Source organism: Biomphalaria glabrata, chromosome 10 (assembly GCF_947242115.1).
Source record: "Biomphalaria glabrata chromosome 10, xgBioGlab47.1, whole genome shotgun sequence".
NCBI lineage: Eukaryota > Metazoa > Mollusca > Gastropoda > Planorbidae > Biomphalaria > Biomphalaria glabrata.
Window position 1 is genome coordinate 2,381,457 of NC_074720.1, and position 27,963 is coordinate 2,409,419.

Consider the following 27,963-nt stretch of genomic DNA (forward strand, 5'->3'; position numbering starts at 1 on the left):
CATAAACTGCATGTGAAAGTTTTCTATTATATAAACAGATTCACACACACGTCCTACTTGTCCGGTCCTCCAAAAATTAAATTGTTAACCTCCGATGTGGCCGACGTTGAAGCCTTGGAATCTTGCAATATGATATTATCATTGCTAATGAAATAGATAGCCTGTGTCTTTTCGTCTGCAACTGAAGCCCTTCCGCACGACTTGATGAAAGGCTTCCTCTAGCCTGGGCTTATGCGCCCCCACATCTCCCGTGACATTCTGCAGAATCAGGTCGATGTGGTGTGTCGACTCAGTCCAACAGCGTTGACAGAATCGCATTACTTATTTGACCCCCCCAGGTGGCTGGTCTACATAATCTTTAAGCAAGGCGGCTTCTTTGACGTCACGCGAAACAAAACAACAATGGAGTTGAGAGCAGATGCTGTCGCATGTGTAATGACATCATCAGAGGAGAAGAACACAAAAAGGGAAAAAAATATGAACCTATAAAAATTCACGTAACAACCACATCAGTGTTTCTCAAACTTTTACCAGTGGCGCTGCAAGCTCCAACAATGAGGCCTTGTTGTGTTCTAACTCTAGTCCCTTCTAATTATCATCGTTGATTTGACCTCATAAAATCAAATTATTGTTTGGTTTTATAATTTGTGTTACCCGGTATATAAAATGAGCATGCATTCTGCTATAATTCTATTACAAAAGAAACTTTTTCTGATTAGAAATAAAAATGTTATTGAAGTTTAATCATAACAGGGTGGGAGGTACAAATGAGAAAAAAATAACAATTCTGTCTGAACGTGGACAAATAATTACGGAGATAAAGGGTTAAGAAAGAAATTAAAAAGATAAACTTATAGACATTTAATTATAAACATTTTTTTTCAATTTTTCTGTGCATATATATATATATATATATATATATATATATATATATATATATATATATATATATATATACACACACATTCATACGATATGTTGAAGACCCAAAGTTACTTAAGAAAAGTTTATACAATCAAGTCTGTTTAATCTTTTTTTTTTTTTATCACAAATAGTGGTTCATAAATAATTGATAACTTTGTTGTAGAAACTATTATTTCTGCAGCTGCTGTTGGACAGTTTGTGGGTTCCACCTTCAGACAACAAGAAGCACTGGGGGAGAGATGTAAGCTCCACAGGATACAAGCATTTTTTTTAGCTTCAGAAATTTATCCTCTTGGCGTCTACAAAAAAAAACTTTTTCTCACAGTAATAAAAGTTAAAAAAAAGGATGTATTACAAAAGGTTTAGACGGGCTCACCCGCATGTCCAACAGAGTCCATTCCTTATGGCAGGCCTCAACACTGGCCTAGAACGTCACAACGTCTGGGCAATTTAGACCAATAGCTCATTGCCACGTCGTACAGATCTGTGACTGCCCACAAAGGTTCCGACGTTACAGCTGAGTCCATACATTCTATAACGATTGACCTCGGTCCAACAGAGTCTAATAGAGAAGGAGGAATGGCCAGAGAGAGAGGAATTCCTGGTAAATATTGACCACCTACGCCAAAATAAGCGTAACAGTCTTGAGATCATCTTTGCGTTACGCAAGACATTTTGTCGCGAACATTACTGTTCAACACAACAATGCAAGAGCGATGATGGAGATTCGACCGTTCAGTCGCAAGGAAGTCGATAAATATCACAATTTGAAAAGTCATACCCAAAAAGTTTTGAGTCGATATTATTGCAGACTCCTCTCGAGAACACAACTTTTTAAATATCCTTCTTTAAAGTTGAAACATTTCTGAATTAAAATATCTTAAGTTTTGGAAACATTTCATTTTACTATTCATCAAAACATGGGTGTATTACTATAATAAAACACATTTCCTCCTTGAAAAATAAAATGACTGCCCTAAAACCTACTACCACCGTTGTCAAAACAAATCACCCACCCCCTTGTCAGGACTCGCCCCACATGTGGGGGGCGGGACCCCATTTAGAGAAAGGTTTCAAGTTTTAAAGTGTCACATTAAAAGAGAGAATATTGGATTACGATGAGAAAATAATTATTTTAATAAAAAAATAATTATCCTCCGCAGAAATCATGTTCAAATCTGAAAGTCACTGACGTATATAGCACAGGAGAGTGCTGATAAGCTATGCATTTTATGTAACAAACATGTACAGTCATCAAGGTGTGTACTTTATAGCACTGCTGAATCAAATTTCAAAAACTTTTAATTTTAAGTTGGTAACAGAGAGGGTTTGATAAATAGTAGTTGATATTGTTTCTTTTTTTCTAATTATTTAAAAATAGTTTTAACTTTTAAATGCAACCATTTTCTAGTGTTTTTTTTTTTTTTTGGTTAGGTTTCATTATATCATTTTAGAACTTTAAAAGTGAAAAGACGATAGGGTTCTGATAAAGTAAAAGAATTAGTCATTTTGCACTAGTACTTCTAAAGGCACATTCCTCGTCCCATATGCTAGGACAAATCTGTACAAATACTCCTTCTTCCCTAGTGCTATTAGAGCATGGAGTGGGTTGCCTGAGCTAGCCAGGAAAACCAGTGACTTGGCAGAATTTAAGTCATTGGTTAATATGCATGACTGAATGTTTGTTTGTTTTACATGTTTCGGATGTTCCTTCAGAGTTGAAGATAATTACTTCCTAGTCCAAACCTCCCGCAGGACGACGGGGGATGGGAGCGGGCAGGGTTTGAACCCGGGACCATCGATAAATCTGAACGACAGTCCAGCGTGCAAACCGCACGACCAGGCAGCCATCCATGAATGCATGACGCGTAGGACGTACTCATCTTATTTTTTGAAGTAACGTCTGTATTATATAAGATAAGGTAAGCAGATACTCAGAGTTTGTCTAATTATTTGTGTTTTTCTCTCTTTTTTATCTTTTTCTCTTTTTCCCTCTCTATTCTGTCTCTACTTCTGACTTTCTCTCTCTCTCTCTCTCTCTCATTCCTTTTTTCTTTTTTTTTTTTAACAATGTCTTTCTGTCTCTCCCTCTCTTTCGCTCTCTCTCTCTGTCTCTCTGTTAATCCATCTTTATATCTCTGTACTTATTTCCGTTAGTGTGTTCACTAAACACAATTAGTGTACAACGGAAGTTCATCACTCCTATCCTCCTCCTAGCCACCATCATCATCTCTCCCTTGATTTCGGCCGTAGCGGTGCTGTGACAGTTCGCCTGACCAAATCTTTGACTGCCCATTCTTTTGCATTGTCCAGCCAGTTTTTCTTTGGACGGCCCTTTCTTCGTGCTCCCACCACTGTACCTTGAAGGATGACTTTTGACAACGAGTCATGTCTTGCAATAACACTAACGCAGCTCAGCGCTCGTATGCTTATAGTGTTGAGGAGTTCCTCCTTTCTGCCAGCCAGAGAGTTAACTAGAAACAGTACACTATTGCTGACGAAAATAAATCAAAGTCTAACACAGTACCGGAGACTCCCATCAAGATAATTTGATATTTTCTTCATGTAAATAAATAAATAAATAAATTATAGCTTTTATATAGCGCTACTTTCATGCTTATAGCATGCTCGGAGCGCTATGGTCCAATCTCATTTGTGGACCAGTGGGTGGGAGGGGTATCTGGGAGTAGTTTTTTCCGTGCTGCCTGTAGGCGCTCTGTAAACACAACTCAACTCGAGTCGGGTGTCGAACCTCGAGCCCCCTTCATAGGTAGCCAAGCCACGCCAAGTTCAAGAGTACTTAGCATCTCGACCACGCCTCCCAATGTACACTTTTAACTCTTTTGGCCTAGACTTATTAAAACGTAAGCTACTGAGTAATTAAATAAATAAATTAAATAAGAAGTATTCAAACATCGATGTAGATACTGTAATAACTGAAGGGAGGCAACTGAACGAGACATGGATGTTTATTTACACGGAGACATGACAAACACATAGGACATCTGCCTTGAGCACGGCATCGTTATATCGGCTCTAGAATTGGGCGGAAATCGTTCTTTTCTTCCCTAATGTCAACATCCTTCCTAGTCTGGTTTGTAGAGGTGCGCACCTTTAGCACTATCCTGGATGGAGGTGCGCATGGCAGAGTTATAACAACACCTTATTAGTTATTGTCTGCGGTGTACACAATGGCTTATGTATAGACAATGAAAATTCTTATATTTTAATATCACGTAGCGAATAAGGCCAGACTAGATTAACATAGTGCACACGGCATTTGCAGTTTATTTTAATTAATTGGTATTGTGTTAAGGTTTCATATATCTCCTGTTGACATTGTGCATTGGTTATTTCATTTCTGTTCCGACTTTTGAGGCTTCACTTCAGTGTGTCGTTTCTTTCCAGAATGGTGTTTGAGAACCTCTCAAATTTGACAGGATAAAAGTAAGAGAATTGGTAAGGAGAGAAAAACAAGGAGAGACAGAAAGAATGAGAACACGAGAGAGAAAAGAGAAAAAGAAAGAAAAACAGAAAGAAAAAGAGAAAAAAAAAGAGATAAAGAGACAAAGCAAATCATGAGTGGCAATAAGAAATAGAGAAAGAGAAAGAAAGAGATAGAGAAAGAAAGAGATAGAGAAAGAGAAAAAATAAATAAAAAGAAAGAAAACGAAAGAAAGAGAGAAATAGTGAAAGAGAAAGACACAGAAAAGAGACAGAGAGAGAGAGAGCGAGAGAGAGAGAGAGAGAGAGGAAATCAAAAGTAAAAGGGATATAATCCAGTTCCGTAACATTGTCCCTGTTTCTTCTTATTATTTCCCTTGTCAGACATTTTACAAGCCTCGGTCCAATTGTGAGTTGCTTTCACAAGTTCCTTCAGATCTTAGCTCAAACCTCAAACAGGACGGCGGGGGATTGCAGCTGGCAGCGTTCGAATCCGTTTACTTTAGAAACGACAGTTCAGAGCGCTTACCACGCAACCAGGGCATCCATCCGTTTCAGTGGTGTGATAGTAACAAAATTAACTTTCAGTTTTTATGAAGTTGATAATTCAAACTAAATGTTGTAAAACATAATGTTATCTGAATACACAATGCCTCTAAAACAACTGATTTTATTTTTTATCTATCACTAGCTATTCTTGTGTTCACTTAAAAAAAAAAGTTTGTTTAGTTCATGTATAACACTAAATATAGCCATTGTTAGTTATATCAAATTATCATTTATATTTTTTAGGTATAATAAAAAATACCCATGTTTATTTTGGTTTCCAGATTGTAAAAAAATTGCTTATCTCTCATTACAGTTTCAATACTAAAATTGAAGATTATCCATTGTATTTTCCTAAATGTTAGCAAACCAAAAATAAATTGTGTTAATTACTTTAAAAACTGTGTAAGTAAATAGGATGTAATACATGAAGTATATTTTTTTTAAAAAAATTACTATTCATGAAACTAGATATTTCTAAACCTTTTTTTTCTCATCATAGAAGTACATAGAAGTCTAATTCATAAAGCGCTGGTTGTGAGTGTGTATGTATTTAGTGTGTGAGTGTTGTTCATATTAGCATCTATATTGCTATTGCTACAGTAGTTACGCTGAGGTGGTCAATTTGTAGTCAAACTAAATTTCCATTTGATTGGACCATTAAAAATGATCTTCTTCTCTAATCCAATGCTGGGATGATGCACTGAACTATATAGGTTTAATACATATAATCTTAGAATGTTTCTAACATGTTATTATATTGTAATAAATATAGGGCGAGCACTCAACGAAAGGGAGGTAATAATAGACGATGTATTTATTTACAGTTATACAGTACGCAGTAAGACATGGACTTCAGCAATCAAGTCACAGGGAGTCTTGTCTTAAGTTCTACAAGTCCTCTTCTACCTAAACATTAGTAGAGACCACCGACACACTTCCCAGTGTCTCTTCAGGTCCTCAATATCGCGAGCACGCTATTCTGCCTCATCGTGGCGCTCGTGTGGAAACGACCATCAGAGGAAGTGGTCAGGCTAAACGAGTAGCGAAACAAAACGTCCCGTGAGGGTGACCACGGGGTAGGCAAGAGTCGACCCATTGCACGGAATGTAGTTGAAAGAGAGCCCTTATGGTCCAGTCGATAATCCATGCGCCGTTCCTCAAGGGGCCGTTACACTAATGGCGAGTCCTTCACGGTTAACTTGGTAAAACATAGGAAAATGGCGTAGGTCCCCGGTGCACTCGGCCTTCGGACATGTCTAGCCCATGCGCCCGATGTGCCAAAGGTATCGGAAATAGCAATGCTTTACATAGGCATTGACTTGGGACTCTTCCAGATAGAACGGTGGTTCACGCTGGTTTTTTTTTTTTACTGTTTGACGCTCAAACAGGTTTTTTTTTCAAACTTAGAGCTCGAAGAGCCTTCGGCTCAGCCCTTAGGCGATTTAACGAAGGACGTCTCTTAGTCCCTGACAGCTCAGACTCCCATAACCAGCAGATCACTTCAGCCGGATCTACAACAGTCCTTCCACTAGAATCAACATGTTGTTTATTTCTCGTGTTGAACGGTGCGCACCATCAGTGTCGGTGCGGGTGCAGGGTTATAACAATATTATTTTATTTGTTGTCCTGTTACTGATGACAAGATTCTTCTCAGATCTGTTTGTTTTAGATTTTCCAAAAGCAATCCTTCAATTATGAAGATTTAAGCTGTAGCATTTATCTAGTATGGATAGTGGGGAAGATGGGGAGCAAGGCTCGAACTCGGAAACAGCGAGCTGACAATCCAAAGCGCATATCACACGACAAGGCAGACATTTAGGGTCCCAAAGTTGTTCATTGTCTTTACCATTTCGTCAGATATCACAGTATGTTATATTGTTAAGTACTTCAACTTTCACGGTCATTAAATTTCTAAACATATATTTTTACAGTTGGTTATTTAAATAATTAAGCTCATATTTGGAGGCCCTAATTGGGAAGAGTTAGTTTTGGTTTTGTGTTGTCTGTCTGTCCGTCACGATCATATTTCAAAGTAGTAGCATTATTGAAAATCCTTTTTTTTCCATTACTCGTTAAGAGGTAAAAAAAAAAGACGCAACAGTGTTCTTAAAGCGAACCTGTTGATTTAAACCATGATAACAGCATATGTATACATACATACTATTTTTAAAACCAAATTAAAATAGTTGTTAAACTTTTAAGTCATATTATTTATAATCGGCAACTTTCCGGAAGAGAAAATAGTTTTTAAAAACAACAACATCGATTTAACTCATATTTTTTACATTTGTGTCAAATGGCTTTGATCTCTAAAACAAAAAAAAAAAAACGCCTCTCTAGAAATGCCATTAAAAGTATTAAAAAAACAGAAGTAAAGCCAAAAGGAAATAGAGAAAGATGAAAACCCTAAAAGTACATCTTGGACAGAAAAAAACAACGAAAAAAAAAAACTTTCCAATATTTCTATCTGAAAGTTCAAAGGTTGCCCGTAGCGACGCCCATGGGGTGGAAGTCGAACTCAATCAACACTATTCAATGTCTGACAGGATTAACGGAAACGCTCTTGTATCTGAGGTCTCACAAGTCTATCACTTAGAAAGTCAACAAAAAAACTCCACTTCACATTGCCAACAGTATTAGGTCTACCAATAATTTCTTCTTTGAGTTAGTGTTGAAATAATTTCCACTAGAGTACTTTTCAACAAAGGATATACCATACAATTAGTAAATTATCTTCCCTTTGTTTTACCAATATAAATTTAATTCCAGGCCAATAGCACGTTTAAGTATTAAAAAAATTGTTTGGACCTGATACCTTTGATCTCACAATCTGTCTGATTGATTGAACGCTGGACGAGGTTTGCACAAAGAGATCGATACATTTTATGATTGAACAGAGTCCAGGTTGTATACTCTTAAAGAAACACACACACACACACAGAACTACAAAATGTTTGAAAGTATTATTTCAACCACAAGCTCATTAATTAAGACTTCAGTCAGAAGATTATTTGAAGATTAGGCTTTGAAGATCTGAGTTGTCGAATGTTATTTCTCTTTTCAAAATATATCGTGACGTTTAGAAAATTCGTCAAAGATAAAAAAAAAAAAGTTCAAACAGCGCGTTTACACAGTCCAGTGAGGTCTAAGCCTTTCCTTTTCTTATCACTCAAGGGTTGCCAACCTTTGGTCAGCCTGAGGGCCAAACAAATTTCCGACATGCATGTCACGGGCTGCAACACCAAGAAAAAAAAATCTCGCTAGAATCGAGTCTCTTGAGTCCTGTATATACAGCATGTGCCCAAAGGTTGCGACCTCGCAGGTCAGGGTTCATGCCTACTTTAACGACTGGCCTCTGTCGGACACGGCTTGGTGTGTGGCGCTGGAGTGTTTCTATAGTAACCATGAGCAGAAGTGAGCGGAATGTTTGGTTGTAAGAGCTGGCGAGATTCTGACGTAACCACGGGGTCATATGCCGTGGTTCAGGTTAAAAGAAAATATTTATCAAGTTTATTGCAAGCTCTACATTAAGAATTTCATAAGCCTACACCGGTGTATCAGCTGTTTGGAACTACAAACTTACAAGCGAGTATTAGGATCGTCTGTAATTGATCAAGCCTGTGCTGGTCATTTGGAGCTAAATAAGCTACCATGTGAGTTTCATTGCAATACAAGATACAATCCTGACCTTCACCATCACCTATCCCTTAGTCTGTTGGACCGTTTGGGCCACACACAAGATTCGTCGACCGTCTTACCAAACCAGTAACACTGTCTCGGTCATATATATCTCAAAGTTCTACAACTTTTCCACAGGAATGGTACCCTAGTTTTTATTTTCATTACCTCCCTTATTTCAAGTGGGGGAAATAAAGGAAATAAAAATAAAGTTACTTGCACTTGACAGAGCATGAGAAAAAGGGGCCGATAATTTTATGGTTTTATCTTGGGATGACTACTGGAGAAAAGCATAGCACTATGCCACAATCAATGCTAAACACTAAATGCTAGTATTGATACGTTCTATTATTACTCAACAAGTGACATCCGCAAACAAAAGTGGGATACGCGTATCCCCAGGGGTACGGGAAGACTTTGGAGGTGGTACGCGTTACACCTCATTAACCATGCTGATTTTTTTAAATACCCATTTATTATCTTCTTTAAAAAAATGGAAACATAACATGGTATATGGGGAGAATGGGGCGCGAGGGGTACTTAGCATTACAAAAATTATAAAGGGGTACGCAGAGGTCAAAAGTTTGGGAAGCACTGCTGTAAAGCAATCACAGATATGTACAAAACAAATCTAAAATTCTACTTTACTTAGAGATGAAGAATTTTGAGTATGCATTTTCTGTCGAGCTCATCTAGATCTACAATATCAACTTCATTACTGCCAACTAAAAGGGTATAAGATGTGCAGCCGGATATACACAACATTTGATCACAACATAAAACAGACAACAATAAGTAAGCGACATATGCCTGTTGTTGATAGTAATCATGATAAATTCACAAGGGTACCAAAAGAACAACAAAAAAAAACGGAATAGATTGAACAAAGACCCGCAAACACACAAGAGAGAGCCCAAAACGAAACCAAGCTCAGTCAAAAGACGTGCACACATACACACAAAACTAAATCAAGCCCAGTCAAAAGACGTGCACACATACACACAAAACTAAACCCAGCCGAGTCAAAAGACGTACACACATACACACAAAACTAAATCAAGCCCAGTCAAAAGATGTACACACATACACACAAAACTAAAGCCAGCCCTGTCAAAAGATGTACACACATACACACAAAACTAAACCCAGCCCAGTCAAAAGATGTACACACATACACACAAAACTAAACCCAGCCCAGTCAAAAGATGTACACACATACACACAAAACTAAACCCAGCCCAGTCAAAAGGCGTACACACATACACACAAAACTAGACCCAGCCCAGTCAAATGACGTACACACATACACATGAAACAAAACAAAAATACTCTCAATGGCGGTGATGTACTTGACGTCACCAAATCCCACAGGAGCAGACGACACTAGATAATGTGACAAGCGTGTTTCTGCTGGTGGGTCATCCTGACCAAGCCCCTGGAACTTAATGGACTTAATGGAAGAACAGTGTTGTACTAAACTTGAAATAAAAATAAATAAAACAATATTTCAAATGTCCGAATTCTTTTAGAGATTACACCCTGAGACGTGATTTATGACCCAAGTCTTAGAGTGTTGGAGTTATTTACCCCTCAATAAAGCTTTCACTCGCTCTATCTGATGTTATAGCTAGTAGAACTATATTGTGCAACTTCACTGTTATTTCATTTACTATTCTACATTAGCCAAAGAACATTACAGTTAACAATATAAACTCCATGAAGACTTTCTACTACTGTAAATGATTCGTTTTATTAACTCTTTCTCTCCGGAAATTTTCTTAACCACATTCTGGTGGAATCAACGTTGGTATCGTCTGTTAGGAGAGAAAGAGTTAACACTTAGGATGTCTGATTCGTCTTCTTATTCGTCGTTACTTGTGCATCTCTAATACTAATCAACCTTCTTCTAACTTATGGCCATATTGTTCTTCCTTGTTCGTCTATTCTGTGAAGTCATTCCTATGTCTGACTACGTCACTACTTTTACTAACCCTAAAAACAGTACACAATATATTTGCCTACCGAAACTAACATACTCTCTAAACTAAGCTAGTACACAACACTGGAACAAATTATTAACAACTTATTTCTATCACTTCCTATTCTCAATCGAAGCTGAAATGTGTAGAATGACTAATTGCCGATAGCTAAAGAAATAAGGCGGCACTAGACAATAGAATGTAGATAACCCTACAGCTGTATCAAACTTTATTGATCAGAATAGGATTGTTTAGTCACACCAGATTCTGCCTAAACTCAAGAAATAAGAAAAATTAGTGATTTATCTGGGTGCTACCTTTTTTAGTCTTTCGATTAATGTTTTTGAATAGTAATCTACAGTTCTGCGCGCATACCGCACGACCAGAGACAGAAGGAGCCATATAATTGGTGTATGATAGCGACGATTAAACAATTTGTACAATTTGTCCTACCATATGGAACGATGGATGTACCTTTGTGTCTTTCTGGGTATTTTGTTTAGATTTTGTTTTTGTATTTGAAGATAATGGTTTAGTGTTTTATGAATAATTGCTACTTTACTTTTGAGTCATTTATCCTGGAGGCTTTCTAAATTTAGTGATTTTACTAAAGGTGTTACTCTAGTCAAGTGTGAATATTCGTTTGTTATGAATCTCACTGCTCTATTTTGTGTCTGTTCCAGTTTCTTAATGTTTTCTTGAGTTGAGGGGTCCCAAACAGAGGATGCATATTCTTTTATTGGCCTGGCCAAGGTTAAATAACATTTTAGTTTTATGTTCTTATTTGATTTATAGAAATTTCTTTTAATAAATCCTAATGCCTTGTGTGATGTTTTCATAGTTTAAAACTTTAATCAATTCCATATGCTAGGACAAATTTGTACAGATTCTCCTTCTTTCCTAGTGCTATTAGAGGATGGAATGGGTTGCCTGAGTCAGCCAGGAAAACCTATGACTTGTCAGAATTTAATTGGTTAACATGCATCATTAGATGCATGACGCGTAGGACTTCTTTTTTTTAAAGTAACGTTTGTATTTTATAAGATAAGATAAGACATTTTAGGCAACTATATCGGGGAAAAAAATTAATGGAGATAATGAGGTGGGGGAGATGGAGGTCAGGGTCACGTTGTGACGTTCTCTATTACAAGTTCTTTACAGTGACATGTGCTGACCTACATAAATGTCTACTTCCACGCTAAAGTTAAATAGATCATGTATCGATTTGTTTTATGTGGTTTATTCAATATTATACTTTCATTTACACTAACACACAAGACAAACAGGTTAACTCATCCACGTCCAGACCATCTAATACTGTTCAGCAGTCAAGGTTATTGAGAAAATGTATATAGTTCATGATCAAATACACCATTCATTGTACTATACCCGATGGAATTCATCAATTATAAAGTCATAGTCGCAGATATAGGAGCATTAGCGAGTGGTCAAAACAAGATCAGTTCTCCGTGTTCATTTCAAAGAGCGAAGATCCAAAATTGTTTATAGTTGATGGTTTTGTTGGTGCGTTTACCAGCTGACAGGTCAGCTTGAAGTCCCATTGTTCTGATGTTTTATGTCCAACACTATAAACTTAAAGCTGGGCTAATCAACAATGTTCCTGGACATCACTCAGACATCCTCACGTTGCGGATAAGACGTGAGTTCGGCGCCATTGTATACAGGTCCAACGGAACTTTATTGGTCTGACCGTTTCTCCGCATCACCATCGGAGAAAAATCCACAAGTGGGCAGAACTGCACCGGCTTCCAGAAGTTAACCTGTTCATCAAACCAAAATTGAAGCCAATCAGCACTGCAGTGAGCTCATGAGAAATTCAGTAGACTAGATCTAAGTAGGTCATGAATACAAGCAGGTCTGGTCTGGCGATAATTTTTTCCCCAAGGAAACCCCGCGACAACTAATCTTCACCTGTTGACACCGAGAGGTCCTGGAGTTCTGTTAAGAATCACCACAAACTGAAAAGATGAAATATAGTATCTCTATCCCATTACAGACTGTCATATTTTTTATTTTTTTTTAAAAGGAAATCGCAGAATTTGCGCTATTCAATTTTAGCTTTGTCATCATAGGAACCCTTGGGCCTTAGGCCTCTTTTCTTTGCCCCTTTTTTGGGCTTTATGTGCCTCTTTTATGGGCCATCTTGCCTCTTTAGTGGGCTTTCTTTTCTTCTTTTTATATATAGGTTTTTATTTGTAAGTTCTAATAATTCACAAGTATTAAATCATAAACAATTGAAAAGTGATTAACCTAAAAATACAATAACAGTAACAGAAATATTATTTAATATCAAAGACATACTACCTAACCATTGAAACCACTAGAGACAGAAAAATGATACAAGTTAGCTAAATAGACAATCTTTGGAATGACCAAACTATTTATCAATACAGCTCTACCAAATATTGTAGAACCTGTGTGCTGATAAAGTTTAATCAAGTTTGAGGCTTTGACAAAAATATTCTCCCACTGGTCTTTACAATAGAACAAAGGATTACAGGTATAGACAATACCACAATTCTTGATTTTATCTAGAATTTTGAAAGCGCAATTCTCTTTGAATTTCCCTAGTCCCATTACAGAGGATTTATTTTTATTTATTTTTGAACAACTAGCTTCTCCGAAAAGTGTAAATTTCTTTAGTATATTCTCAATATCTTGCTCTGAAGATGGAAAAAAGGTTGTATCATCCGCATAGGCTTTGACTTTGATGGTTGAGAAGGAACGACCCGGTATATTTATCCCAATAATAGAGGGGTCAGATCTTACAGATTCCAAGAAGGGTTCCAAGCAAAGGATATACAAGAAGGGGGATAAGGGACAGCCCTGTCTGACAGACCTTTGTATGACTTGTGAGAGGCAAAGGTAACGTTTTACTAAACCCAGCACAGGAATAATACGATTACGTTTTATACTTATTTATCTATTTTGATTTATATTGCTGAAAAGGTGAGGCAATCTTTGAATAATACACATAATCATAAATAAGAATATCGTAAAGACAAATAAAAAAGCACTATGAAATATGAAGTATTTAATGTCATTTATTACCACCGGCGGACAATTGTTATGCCTGCACTTATGTGGCAAAATATGTAGGTCACAGCTGGGGGTGCGTGGCCACGCGAAATACTGCATTCTTCGAAGACAAGCCTTATTATTATTTTTTTTTGTTTTTGTTTTCTTTTAACTTAAGTTTACCTTATTTACAGATAACCGAATCGTATGTACTGTTTATTCTTCAAACCATATTTAATTATCTACGTTTTTTTTCTTCTCTCTCTCTCTCTCTCTCTCTCTCGCATGGACTATGACGTCATTTCTCCTGTATTACTTTACTTGTACTCTCCGAGCAGTTACTTAAAACTTGTAGCCCTCGAGGGCTATTCCTGTTTGGTTGCTCTCCCCCTGTGAGAAGGACCTAATTGAACCATCAGTCCGTGCGAGCGTTAGAAAGCAAATAACTTTTGACCGAGATGAAGGGAAAAAAACAGCAACAACAGCACCTCTTTGTCAATACCGAAGACATGTTCCAGAGCTCTGTAGGGAACTGTTCCTTTTTAACCGTCATCAGCATGAAGACAAAAGGCACGATGCAGAAATAACGTTTTTAATGAGGTCAAGATGACACAACAGAAGACATTCTGAAGCACATGCTATTTCATAGTTAATTATGGATAAATGGATTAAGAAAAAACACAAAACAACACCATTGTCGTTTACATTAGGCCAATCTTTCAGTCTGTAAATGTAATTGTCACAATGCGATAAGCGCGCAATTTATTTTTTTTTTTAATCAGTTCTACGCTTTCATGTCAAGCCTGACAAACATGTCATCGAAGAGAACAGTGCTTCCCAAACCGTGTTCCGAGAAACCCCAGTGTTCCACGAGACCTGAGAAGGTGTTCCACAAACTGCTGCAATAATTAACGAGTACGCGACCACGTGGATTAACCTCTCTAAAAAAAATTAGCAAAGTGTTCCGCTAAATACTCGGAATGTTCAAAGTGTTCCGTTAAGGCAGCGGTTCTCAACCTTTTATGCTGGGCGACCCCTTTTTTACAATCCCCCACTCTGCCGCGACCCCCCACCCACACAGCACTAGAAGAACAGACAATAACAACCCATATTTTCGATGGTCTTAGGCGACCCCTGGCAAATCGTCAATCGACCCCTAAGGTTGAGAACCCCTGCGTTAAGGGAAACAAGTTTGGTAAACGCTGTGGAATAGAGCACTCTCGCTGGGATAATATTAAAAGTAGAATTGCATTTTGTTTTTCAGGACTGCGAAATTTAAGTCGGATGTTGTTGTTTAACAAGTCAGACTAAATTTGGCAATATTCTAAGTCGAGATAATACTCAGAGATGAACTATTTTATGTCTGGGCAATAATACTATTAGAGGAATGTAGCAGCAGATGACCTCTGAAAGAGACCTTTGGTGAAGTTTCGCAAAAAAACGCGGGACATGACATCTGAGGCCCCAAAAAAAGCCTATTGTCGAATTCAGGAGCAGAAGACGAAAAAAAAATAATTAAGTACACACTCGGAGGACAACGACTTTGTCTGCATCAGATGTGGGAAAATATGCAGGACGCAACTGGGTTTGCAGTCATGTGAAACACTGCAGTCATCCTTAAACTTCGGAATCGAAGACATTTTCATTGTTATTATTATTTTAGATGTCTGGATACACTTAAAAAAACAACAACTAATTCTTAGAACTTTTTTTTTTTCTAAATACGTCCTTTATTTAGTTGTAACGTTCTTCAATTCGCAAGAAGGTGTTAATCTACATTTTGAAACTATAACCTTACCGACACAAGTCTGATGTAAGAAATGTTTTGTTTGTATGTTTGTATCTGTACAAACTCTGAGGTACCAAACAGTTTAACTACAGCTCTGTCCCGATTTTTTTAATTTTTGAAAACCAACCCCCCCCCACCCCACCCCCCCCCCAAAAAAAAAAAAAAAAGAGTTCAGCTTCCACCTTGTATTATCTCCCTTAATTCATGCATCTACAGTGGCATCTCTTGGTAGACGCACGATGACATCCATTTACATATAGATAATTGAAAATGAGACATGGGGAGACTTTGGTCTTTCAGACGACACTGATGTAACAAATGCAAAGCAATGCTTCAGTGCGCAAGCCATGTAAGAGCAGCTAGTCACGCCTCAGTGAGCAAGGCGGAAAAGGGCTGATCAAATTATTCAATCATAGTGTGTCTGGGTAAGAAAGGGAGGTGGGCTGTTTATTTTCTAAACTAAACAATCTAGACTAAAGAAGAAAACAAACGCAAGTTAACATGCATAACTAGATTGACCTAAAGACATCTTTTTTGAAGGAACGTTTCTATTTTATAAGATAAGATAACTATAATAACATGAAACATTTTTTATTTTTATTAAACATTAATGTTTATACACTATCTTTCAGATGTGCCACATGAGCCTTGTGCCGCTAGATGGCGCGCTTATTTTTAAATTTCTCATTCCAGAGAGTCTCATTCACTCAAAATCTTGAGACACCTCGACGCCTGAGTCTTAAGTCTTTCCTCCGCCCAGCCGCCTTTCAACAGATTGACGTTCACGAATGCCATTGTGTAGAGAAAGTTCCAGTAATGATCTCAACCTAAACCCAAGGTCTAAGTCAATAAGGTACGTAATCTTTAAAGCATATCAAATTGAACTTTGAACGAAAGTAACTGTTAATGTCTTCGACCTGGTAAGCAGGAAATCTAGTAAGTAGGTTTGATTAGCGGAAGATCTGGAAAATTGTGTTATGATATGTAATTACAATAATTTTGTGTATTAATCTCGAGACAAAAAGAGTAGATAGAACTCCTAATCGATGATACCATCGTTGATTTTGACCTCATTAAAATAAATTAATGTTTAATTTTATAAACTTGACTTTGTATTATATGAAAAGAACATGCTTTCCCCTTTAATTCTATGACAAATAAAACTATTTCTGATAACAAACATCAAAGCTATTGGAGCCCAATCATAACAGGTGAGTGAAATAGTAAAGAGCAAAATGAAGAATTCCTTCGAAACGTGGAAAAATAATTACGGAGGGAAAGAGTTAAGTGACGCTAGGAAGGAAGTAAGAGACGCTTAGAGAGAAGACTCGAGGACCAGTTTCCCTTATAAATAAACGTTTTAAAGGTTTGAAAAGCGTATCTTAGTTATTTCACGAGCGTCTGTAAAGCCGAGCAGCTGAGGGAACTCGCATGTTATGGCATAGTTCTGATTTGAGCATAACAAAATTGGAAATCTAGAAAGTAGGTTTGATAAATGCAAGATCTGGTACATATGAAATCTAGAAAGTAGGTTTGATAAATGCAAGATCTGGTACACAGGAAATCTAGAAAGTAGGTTTGATAAGAAGTGCAAGATCTGGTAAGTTTGAGATCGGATAAGTCGATAGTCTATAATATTTACAAATATATAACATGTAGCAATTTTTAATGTAGGGGCCTACGTAGGTGGCCTACACCACGAAGTATCTGTTTGTCGTATCTTTAATTTGATTTTCAAAATCCTTATCTCAATATACATGTCAGACATCAGTCTCATAATGCATGTATGTGTGTTAGTGTGGGCGTTTTTATGTATGTGTGTTGGTGTGTCAGGATTAGATTTTGAGGTGTAAATCCGCATGGATTCTCTTTCGGTGTTTATTAAGCACGAAATCCTGCTCCAAGGTATCTACCACAGACATGACCACAAACAGATTGAAAAGTGTGTGTTCCGCAAGCTGTAGTATAATAAATGGGCTATACAAAAAACTTTTTTATGTTGACAGTCTAAGGGCGGCGGCTGCGGCAGATTAACAGTAAACTGCATCTTTTGATAGTGATACAGGTACATTATCTTATCTTATATGATACAGATGTTACTTCAAAAAAAGAAGACTATTGCGTCCTACGGGGCATTCACTAGTGTGAATTTAGCTTCCTCACAAAGGGGGACAATTCTGGAATTTCTATAAAATGAATATTTCGGTATCTCATGTTTAAAATGATAAAATTAAAGCCAAACTTTTATCACTTTTAATATTTATTTCAATTTCCAGCTATAATTAAATATTTTTTTATGAATTATAATATTAGATATAGCTTAAACTAATTTTTTCCAGTTTTATCCTTTTGCTAATTTTACTTCACTAATCAAGCAAATATACATGCGAGTAGTTTTATCCAAAGTAAGTATATGATACACATAACACCTCATCCCATACACGATTGATCGACTTCATAGTTCTACTATAAAATGAAAGGATATTATGGGATTGATCATTTATGGGTTTGGATAGCTTGCGTTAGGGGGCCGAATACAGCCTGCGGGCCGTAGCTTGCGCATCGCTAATCAAATTAAAACAAAGTTAGAAGATACTGAACGAAGGAAACATGTTACATATATCGTGTGGGAAGAGGGTACAACAGTTCTCATAAGAAACAAAAAAAGTGCACATTAAATATTGCGTAAGAATATCATTAAAAATGTGTGCACATAGTCCGGCTGTTGTTCACTTATTTCTAATTTTGAAAATCGAGATTACACTTATTTATAAAGAGCAGATGTAAATTCATTTAGGTCTTTGCTCAATGGATCTACTTGACAATCTAGATATAAACAGAATAAATAGGTATAAAAGAAGAGAAATATAAATAAAGCCAACTTGGCAAGTCGATTCTCCGCTGGGTCTAGCAGATGATGTCACGAACAAGTCCGCTTCTACCTGGCAACATTTAAAAACCGGAAATAAAATATTCTTCTTCAGGAGTTTTTTTTAATTTTCTTTTCAATATAAAATGTTTCAGTGTTTGACAAAGTGTGTGTGTTTGTGTTTGCTGTGTGTGTGTGTGTGTGTGTGTGTGTGATAGTTAGCTAATCATAAGCAAATACAAGCTGCCAATTACTTCCATATATCTCTAAGATGTTTAATAACATTTAATCTGTAAAGAAATGCTTAATAGCGTCAGGAGATTTCATGGATGTGTCTTGCCTAGTTCGAAATTCAAATCAGCTAATAACCTTCTGACCAAAAAAAAACAAACAACAACAAACTTTCTAATTAGCGTTAGCTGTCAGAATGTAATCGGCTAGCTCTTAATGCTTTCAACACACATTAAACAATTAGCATTTCTTATAAGTTAATAAGGCGTGATAAGAAATAATTAGAAAACAAACTTTGAAAATTCTAAATGTGTTAAATTTTATTATATATTTTATTTTTTTTTTCAATTATTTTTTTTTCCTTGCTGTGATGGTGAAATATGAAACTTGCTTTCCTACGCTTAATAGCACTTTTAGTTGACGCACGTTTCGTAGGTATAGAAAACATTCTCGCTGGGTATTCCAGCACGAAGAAAAGGTGGTGCGTATTTTTGAGCTATTTAAAGAGAGCTACCTCTCATGACGCCGCCACTGCAGAGAGAACAAGGAAACAGTAGACCGCATATTCTCGGAGAATGTCGCGTCTCACGTGATAGTTTCCAATGTTAGGAGTGATCAACATGGTCGGCGTCCTGCGCAGTTGAAGCAGGTTTCAGTGTTTTTTGCGCACTAAATTGACCTATTGGACAAGGGTTATCACTCCGATCGAAGTTTTCCTCTGGTGCCTTGCCCTTGTTGACTGTTACTGTAAGGTTATTTTTTTTTTGTTGGTTCCAATTATTGGGTAATTGTAATTGAATTTATGCTTTATATCTATGTAGCTGTTCTTCATCTGCTCGCAATTATATTTTTGTGTCTGTGTTGTAGCGATCATAGAGGATTAATATTTTTCTTGTCTTGGGGACTCGGACTTAGGACCTCTTGTTTAGTCAAGCTTGACCTGGCTGTAGACCCGTGTGTATATTTGATCTTTAGGGGCCATACTTGGTTGTGGACAGTGTGGGCTCGTGTGTATAGTTGCTATGTAGGGTGTGTAGGGGCCATACTTGGTTGTGGGGCAGTGTGAGCCCGTGCTGTATCTCTATCACTGTGGCCAAGGTGTGCCTTCATGAAACACTATTTTTTTTTTATTTGAATGAATACATAATTGGTCACTTGCCTTCATTAAATGCTAATCGGAACAATTACTCATGACATAGTATTTGTTAAGCTAAACTTGTTGTTAAGTGTTGTAGGTTACTTTATTTGCTGTAATTGATAGACTTAATTGGTAGACTGTCAGGGGGCCCAGCCAGACGAGCTAAAGTTTAAAAATACAACCTCGAGTGCCGATTCCAGGCTTGTCCTTGTACGGGGACAAGAAGACCTTAAGACACACTTCCCAATTCCTTTCACGTGCTACGAGGTGCGGGCGTCCCGTCACGAAAGGGATTTCAAACAAGGATATAGTGCAAACGGGATTCGGGGGGCAGGGGGCAGCACGTGCTACATTAGTCATGCGCACTGGAGCAAACCAGGGCGGCGCACGAGGGAGCCTTAGCAACTTAAGACCCGGCGTTAAAATAATGTCAGCATGTAGAGACTGGCGTCTAACATTACGCTACACACATTCACGTCAACAAGGTCAAATATGCAATTATCATAAACCATGAAAATGTTGAAATTTCCAACCATAGATAGAGACAAGATCCACATTAAAGCAATATAACATGTACACAGTGCAAGACATGTAAAAAAAAAAAAAAACAACTAAAAACTCTTCATCTTTGACAGATTCGAGATAGATCATTTCAGGTAGATAGGATCAGGTAGATAGTATGAGGTAAAACAGGAAATGCATAGCAAAAGCTGGAACAAAAGAAAGTATATTGACAAACGAATACAGGTAGAATGCTGTTCATGTGTTATAGAGAATCAAGTAAAATGATATTGGTAAATCACAGAAGATTTTTGATAGAGGATTAAGTACAATTGTATAGGAAAAACTATTATTAACTAATATTTGAAAAATCATAACTTAAAATGATGAGTACCAAGCAATATTAGGTACTAGTCGACCCACGGCGTAGCATACGCCGCTATTTTGCAGGGTCGGCCTTAGGCCAATGGAAACTATGCGACCGTAGTGCGCCCGAACTTTCAAAGAAACGCGCTTATTCTAGGTGTAAATAATTAAATTAAACTATTTTTATAACTTATAACAGAATTCCCGCAGCCTCCTGTCGATTTACCAGGAGCTCCTGAAATCTCCTGCAATTGCAAAATATACAAAAAGGTCCTGGAAATCTCCAGAAATGATTAAAATCTCTAGAAAACTCATAAATATCTCCTGAAATATATAGACAAAAATAATCTTTTTCGGGTGTCATTCAATATGGAAAACGCCAATCCTACGCGCGATAAAAAAAACAAACGGCATTATTGAATACCAGTAATAGTGGAATATAGTAAAAGAAGCTTCTCGCGCCTCAAACTAATGAAGAATTACTTGAGGTCAACAATTCTCGTAGATAGATTGAAACATTTCGTAATTCTTGCTATTGAGCGTGATCTATGTAGGAAATAAAAAATTTTATGATATACTGTAAGACTTCGCTACACGCAAGGCTCGTAAAGTAGTCCTGTACGTAGTAAAGAATGAATAAAATGGAAAGACATTTATTCCCTTATACAAACTCTTAAAATTCACTTATTATCCGTATCCCTACCCAAACTTGGTCCCGCAATATCCGTTTCGCATAGGGCCCCACAACGGTTGTGTCCGTCCCTGCTATTTAGTGACGGATGAATACAGAGTAAATTACTTCTTCTCCTCCCCCTCCTCTTTTTTTGCCTCGCTAAAACTACGTGGGGTAGAAATAAAAAAGAGTGATCTTTCCATGACTTCTTGGTCACAACGGTTAATTCCGGCCCTGCTATTTTGTTGCGAGTGAATACTATTTGTTCCCCCCTCCTCTTTGTTTTATGTAGGGTAACCCTAGTCCAGCTTTGCAGAAATAAAAGAGTGATCATTCCTTTACGTGGTGTCTAAACTCTTAAACCATGAAGTGAATTATATATATAGATGCTTTCAAGTAAAATAATATTAGTAGAGTACAGGTAAAATAAGATAAGCTATCAAGTAAAATGATATTGTTGGAACAAAGGTAATATTTGATAGACTATTAAGTAAAATGATGTCTGTAGAGTACAGGTAAAATAAGATAAGCTATCAAGTAAAATGATATTGTTGGAACAAAGGTAATATTTGATAGGCTATTAAGTAAAATGATGTCTGTAGAGTACAGGTAAAATAAGATAAGCTATCAAGTAAAATGATATTGTTGGAACAAAGGTAATATTTGATAGGCTATTAAGTAAAATGATGTCTGTAGAGTACAGGTAAAATAAGATAAGCTATCAAGTAAAATGATAATGTTGGAACAAAGGTAATATTTGATAGGCTATTAAGTAAAATGATGTCTGTAGAGTACAGGTAAAATAAGATAAGCTATCAAGTAAAATGATATTGTTGGAACAAAGGTAATATTTGATAGGCTATTAAGTAAAATGATGTCTGTAGAGCACAGGTAATATAAGATATATGCTATCAAGTAAAATGATATTGTTGGAACAAAGGTAATATTTGGTAGGCTATTAAGTAAAATGATATCTGTAGAGCACAGGTAATATAAGATATGCTATCAAGTAAAATGATACTGTTGGAACAAAGGTAATATTACACAGACACTTGAGTAAAATGATAAAGAAAGACACAGATACGTTTAGGCAATGCTTTTTTGTAAAAAAAAATACGTGCTGGTACTCAGTGATGGATTGCCTAACTTTAACTTCTAAAAAAATAATAATATACGTTAAAATACAAGAAAAGTAATAATTTCACCCCCACATTGAAAAAGGTGTGGTTACGCCGTACATGTGAGTACCAACACAAAAACAAAAGCACTGCGTTTAGGAATAAACAAAGTTAACAACTCACTTTTCAAGCTTATGCAGATGCGCCATCCTAGGCGGTGTTGAGGTGGACGAGGATGAATTGGAAGATGAAGCCGTGGACACATCTGAGCCGCCAACTCTCTTTGGCGCATCTGTAGAATTCAACTTCCTGTTGCCTTTTCCGAAGCTTGTGTTGAACTTTTCGAACGACGTCGGCTGAGAATCTCTGCTACATCCGGTTACATTGCTGGTAGAGTGGCCTGGCGTCATTTCCTGTTCTGAAACTGCGCGCGCACAAGGCGAAGCTGAAAAAGAGTTCACAAGAGGCGATGCTGATTTCGGGGTCTTTATTAGGGGCGTCGCCTCGTTGTCGGAGGCGTTGTCCTCACAGTGCTCTTCAATATTCTCCATAGTGGGTTCCGGTTTGAATCCCAAGTATGAGTACGTTCAGTGAGACGTGTCACTCTGTAGTTTAAAGTGAGCTTAAAACACAAACTTTTCGTAACGACTGTGGCTACATGTTGGTGGCATCTCTAGGTGTTCTGTTCCAGTCATCATTGCAAACCGCATTTACTTCGATGACCACTGAAATGTAAATCCAGAACTAATTCTGGACAGTAGTTTGCTGACCTTCTTATTACGCTTTAATCTGAAATGGAGAAAAGAAAGGAATGTCATTGACGTCTCCACTCAATTCTCAATGTAATATATGTAGATCTAAATCAGGGGTTCTCAACCTGTGGGTCGCGACCCCCTTAGGGGTCGATTGACGATTTGCCAGGGGTCGCCTATGACCATCAAAAATAAGGATTGTTATTGTCTATTCTTCTATTGCTGTGTGTGTCTAGGGGGGAGGGGTCGCGGCAGAGTGGGAGATTGTAAAAAGGGGTCGCCGAGCTTAAAAGGTTGAGAGCCGCTGATCTAAATTGTTTTGTTTAATAGATTAAATCTACAAACTGAAGAATAAATACAACAACTGAATAAGCTGTACCTGTTGGCTCTAGACAATCAATTCGATGATATACTTTCAATTTAAAGCTTCATACATTTGTTATATAAAATTATAATAGCTCACTTCACCAACATTAAGGAGGATGTTTTTTTTAGCAATAAATTATGTTTCATTAAAAAAAGAATAATGTTTCGTAGTTTCCAAACAAAGGGGAACGTCGCCTGAAAAAGTTGTGGTTAAAATTCTCAAGGGACATAACACTGAATGTGTAACAAATGAAAAGGGAGACAACTGGAAACAGCCCAGAGGAATGAACGCGTTGCTGAAGAAGACTTAACGATAGGAGGCAGATTCAGTCATGAGGCTGTTAGATGAAGTGACGGTGAAAACATATGAAATTATGACTCTCTCTGGCTCTCTCCCTTACTCTCTCTGGCTCTCTCCCTCCCTCTCTCCCTCTTTGTAGTTTCTTTTTTTTTATTCTCTCTGGTTCATTCCCTCTGTCTCTCTCTCTCTAAGTCTCTTTAAGTCCATCTCTCTTTCTCTCTCTCTTTAAGTCCATCTCTCTTTCTCTCTCTTTAAGTCCATCTCTCTTTCTCTCTCTCTTTAAGTCCATCTCTCTTTCTCTCTCTCTTTAAGTCCATCTCTCTTTCTCTCTCTCTCTCTTTAAGTCCATCTCTCTTTCTCTCTCTCTCTCTCTTTAAGTCCATCTCTCTTTTTCTCTCTCTTTAAGTCCATCTCTCTTTCTCTTTCTCTCTTTAAGTCCATCTCTCTTTCTCTCTCTCTCTCTCTTTAAGTCCATCTCTCTTTCTCTCTCTCTCTCTTTAAGTCCACCTCTCTTTCTCTCTCTCTTTAAGTCCATCTCTCTTTCTCTCTCTCTTAAAGTCCATCTCTCTTTCTCTCTCTCTCTCTCTTTAAGTCCATCTCTCTTTCTCTCTCTCTTTAAGTCCATCTCTCTTTCTCTCTCTCTTAAAGTCCATCTCTCTTTCTCTCTCTCTCTCTCTCTTTCAGTCCATCTCTCTTTCTCTCTCTTTCTTTCAATATCTGTATTGTACTCACACAAAAGCCATCAACCTACACATATCGTCCGGCAGGGTTAGACATATGCATGTTTATCTTATTTGCTTAATTTAAAAACAAATATTGACACAATAGAATAAAACGAATAGTTCAAATGTCGCCTTTAAACTCATAGACACCAACTATTCTCAGTTGGAGAAGGTAAGAGGTGCCCCCAACCAGTCGCAAACATGCTGTTACTAAATAATAATGTGCCAAATCAAGTCTCCAGACTTGCCCACTTGTGCCCATTTAACTAAGACTTCCAGAAGATATAGTTTCTTCTGAAATCGCTTCACTACATCAGTTGCTTCAAGGTTCACTTACATCCGTTGTTCGCGGCTTGAGAATTACTCTTTCAGGTTACTAGAAGTGCCTGGTCGTGCCTATGCGCGCTGGACTGTCGTTCGGTTGTCCTTGGATTCATACCCTGCACCCATCCCCCGTCGTCGTACGGAATGTTTGAACTAGAATGTAGAATTATTTCAATTTTAAGGAAATATCCAGAACCTAGAAAACAGACAAACTGAAGAATACATAAGCTTTACTTGGCGCGCGTTTCTTTTATTGCAAAATCTTGAAATTTACAAAGCAAAATCCTTATTAATCCAGGCCAACGTACATCGTTCAAATAAATACTTCACCAAAACAAAAAATACATAGTACACAATGTACTATACTAGACTCAAATTGTTTTTAAATTGTCCTAAACCCATTTCGCAGTGAACGACCTTTTGGTGATAAGTCTTAATTTGAGTTAAACTGCAGCCAAAGTTAATTTGGTAGAAGTCTAATTGAACAAGGGGATGTCGATGTATTAAAAAGAAAAAAAAAAGAACCAAAAGTCCCAGGGAGGTTCATCTTGTTAGAAGCCTTTGAAACTCGAGACTTTAAGTGACACGTCGTAGTGAAAATCTTGTGTCGTCTGATTTCAACTGTTCCAGACCCGACGTTTCAGTCGCTAGAACCCACGCCTGGTCGATACTAACTGGGTCAATCCCTAGTAACGATTAAAGTAACTTCCTAAGTGAATGAAAGAGAGAGAGAGAGAGAGAGAGAGAGAGAGAGAGAGAGAGAGAGAGAGAGAGAGAAAGAGAGATAGAAAAACAGAGAGGGAGAAATAGAGATAGAAACAGAGAGAGAGAGAGACTGAAAAAGATAAATACTTAAGTGTTTAGCGAGATTCTGAGTTTAAAAAAGGTTGTTCTTATAGAAGCTAAGAATTTGAATACGTTTACTTATTAACAACACTGGAAACAAAAGAGAGATTGGCCAATTGTCTGATACTGAAATCGTCATTGACATTTGGTAATTGCTCTGAAATTTAACTTTCTGATACCGTATGTTTAAAGAACAGCTTCTGAGATATATATTTTTTCCTTGTTGTCTCTTAGAGGAAGTCTACTTGGAATTAATTTCATCAACTAATTAAGTCAGTGACTGGCCATCCCACCAATGATGTCCATGAATACTGTAAATCGATATTATTGTATTTGTTGTGTTCTGCCAGTGTCATGATCAAACAGGTCATTTTAAAAAATCATTTAATTATGCTGCCGGATGGAAAGGAAGATTCTAGCCATGTTTGGTGGGCATCGCTTTACCAACTTGGAAATCCGAAACAGAACCAAAAAGTTGATTGGGCCCCACACAAGGCTGATTAGGCCACATACAATTGTGATTGTACCCAACCCAGTGGCGATTGAGCCAGACAAAATGGAGATAGGGCCCCACACAGTGGTAATTGGCCCACACAATGGCGATTGTACACCACACAATGGTGATTGGGCCCTACAGAGGTGATTGGGATACACACAATGGTGATTGTAGCCCACGCAGTGGTACTTAAGCCTCATGGCGATACAAATGTTTGCATTTAATGATCTCTCAAACATACAGCCAAAGGTAAAGTAGCCCAGAGGCGTGGTTCTAGTCTTCACCCACTCAGACAACGTATCGGAAATACGTAATAGGTTGATCAAAAAGTTGATCACCGTCTAGACCAGGTTTGCCGCTGTGGCGGGCAGTGATTCATCAAGTCATCAGAAGTAATCCCACTCAGTGTAGTTATGCGTTGACCTGGTCCAGTTGTAGCACACGCAATTCTAGGTCTATAGCAAACATTTAGACATAACAGAACTACATTTTCAAGAAACACACACACTAACACACAAGACATCACTAACACTTTGATTTATTGGGGTCTCTACACAAGGTCTAGGATTAATTAGTACACACACACACACGCCAATTGCAATATTTTCTATTTATAGCTTGTACTATACAAGGGCAAGCACTCAATTGTTTCCGATTAAATTGGATTATCCGTTCTAGGGGGTTCAGACGATCTAACGAAAACCAAGTCAATAATTTAATCCCCTCAATACATCACATGTAACCCTATGACCTTTGGTTCAATGGCAGGTAATCTTGAAGAACTCTGAAGGAAATAATTTTCAGGATTAATAAAATCCATTTGATACAGGTATATATTCAGATGATATGTGTGATAGGCAGAAGTATAGAAAACAGCACGCATCATATTTATAGTTCCTGAAGTATGTTTTAGAGTTATTACAAAAATCATTGTTACATGACAGAAAGTTCTTTTTGGGAATTGTTCGGACTTTCGCCTTCACATGCGTCTCAAATTGTTATTATTAATAGTAATACGTATACTAATTTTAGTAATGATGATAAAAAAAAATGATGATTAATCATTAGAAAATGTTTACAATTGTTGCTTCTAGGAAATACAAACGAAATTCGTTTCCCTTTTACGACATTCGATCGTGACAGCGGCATTAAAACTTGTTCATTACGATATGGTGCAATCACTAGTGTGGACCAGTTGTTGTTGTTGTTGTTATTTTTTTTTTGTTTTGTTTTTTTTTTAAAAAGGGGGGGGGGAGTATGTGGTTGCAATAGAATGCAAACTCGAACCTCCATGATGGAAGACCGACGTGCTTGCCACTGAGCTATTTAAGCTGTTAGAAATATAGAAGGTTTTATTAGTTTCTTTTTAGTTACAATTTTTTTTAGCTTAATTGTCAGGGTGCGACAGAACTCAATAGTTGCCACAGTTGCCCTCCGTTGATTTGGTACAAGCTCTGTATAAACTGAAATTAATTAATTGTGGCTGATTGATTAACAAATTGTTTAATTTCTTTTATTGATTCATGTGTTGTCATCGGCAATGAATAATTGTGCGAAGGTTCAACTTGATCTGAGAATGGGAAGTGGGAGGAATGAAGTGTAAAAAGATTTGAACCAGACAGACAGGCTTACATGCAGACAGGCGGAGTGTGTTGATAAAAACTCGGTAATATATTTTTTTTTGGCAGCTAGTAGATACTTTTTATGGGACTAACAGCGCATCTTAAATTCCAAGTGGATATTCCTTTTTTCTTATTTAAAATGTAATCTCTCACATTACCAAGGATAGCCATACAACTTAACGACTCTCTGTAGTCTGGTAGAATAACGCCTCTCTGTAGTCTGGTCGAATAACGCC

At 37.3% G+C, this 27,963-nt stretch overlaps 1 protein-coding gene across 2 annotated transcripts in view; it reads right to left on the reverse strand.

Moving 5' to 3' along the window:
* The window catches only part of LOC106056728 (tumor protein p53-inducible protein 11-like), a 303,798-nt gene that overhangs the window by 150,615 nt on the left and 125,220 nt on the right, over window positions 1–27,963 (reverse strand). For both annotated transcript variants that reach the window (XR_008780115.1, XM_056043786.1), the window contains exon 2: window positions 22,482–23,087. Coding sequence is in view for 1 of the 2 variants with exons in the window: in XM_056043786.1 (XP_055899761.1) it covers window positions 22,482–22,849 (368 nt within the window). In the remaining variant the exon portion in view is untranslated. The remainder of the gene's footprint in view (window positions 1–22,481; window positions 23,088–27,963) is intronic.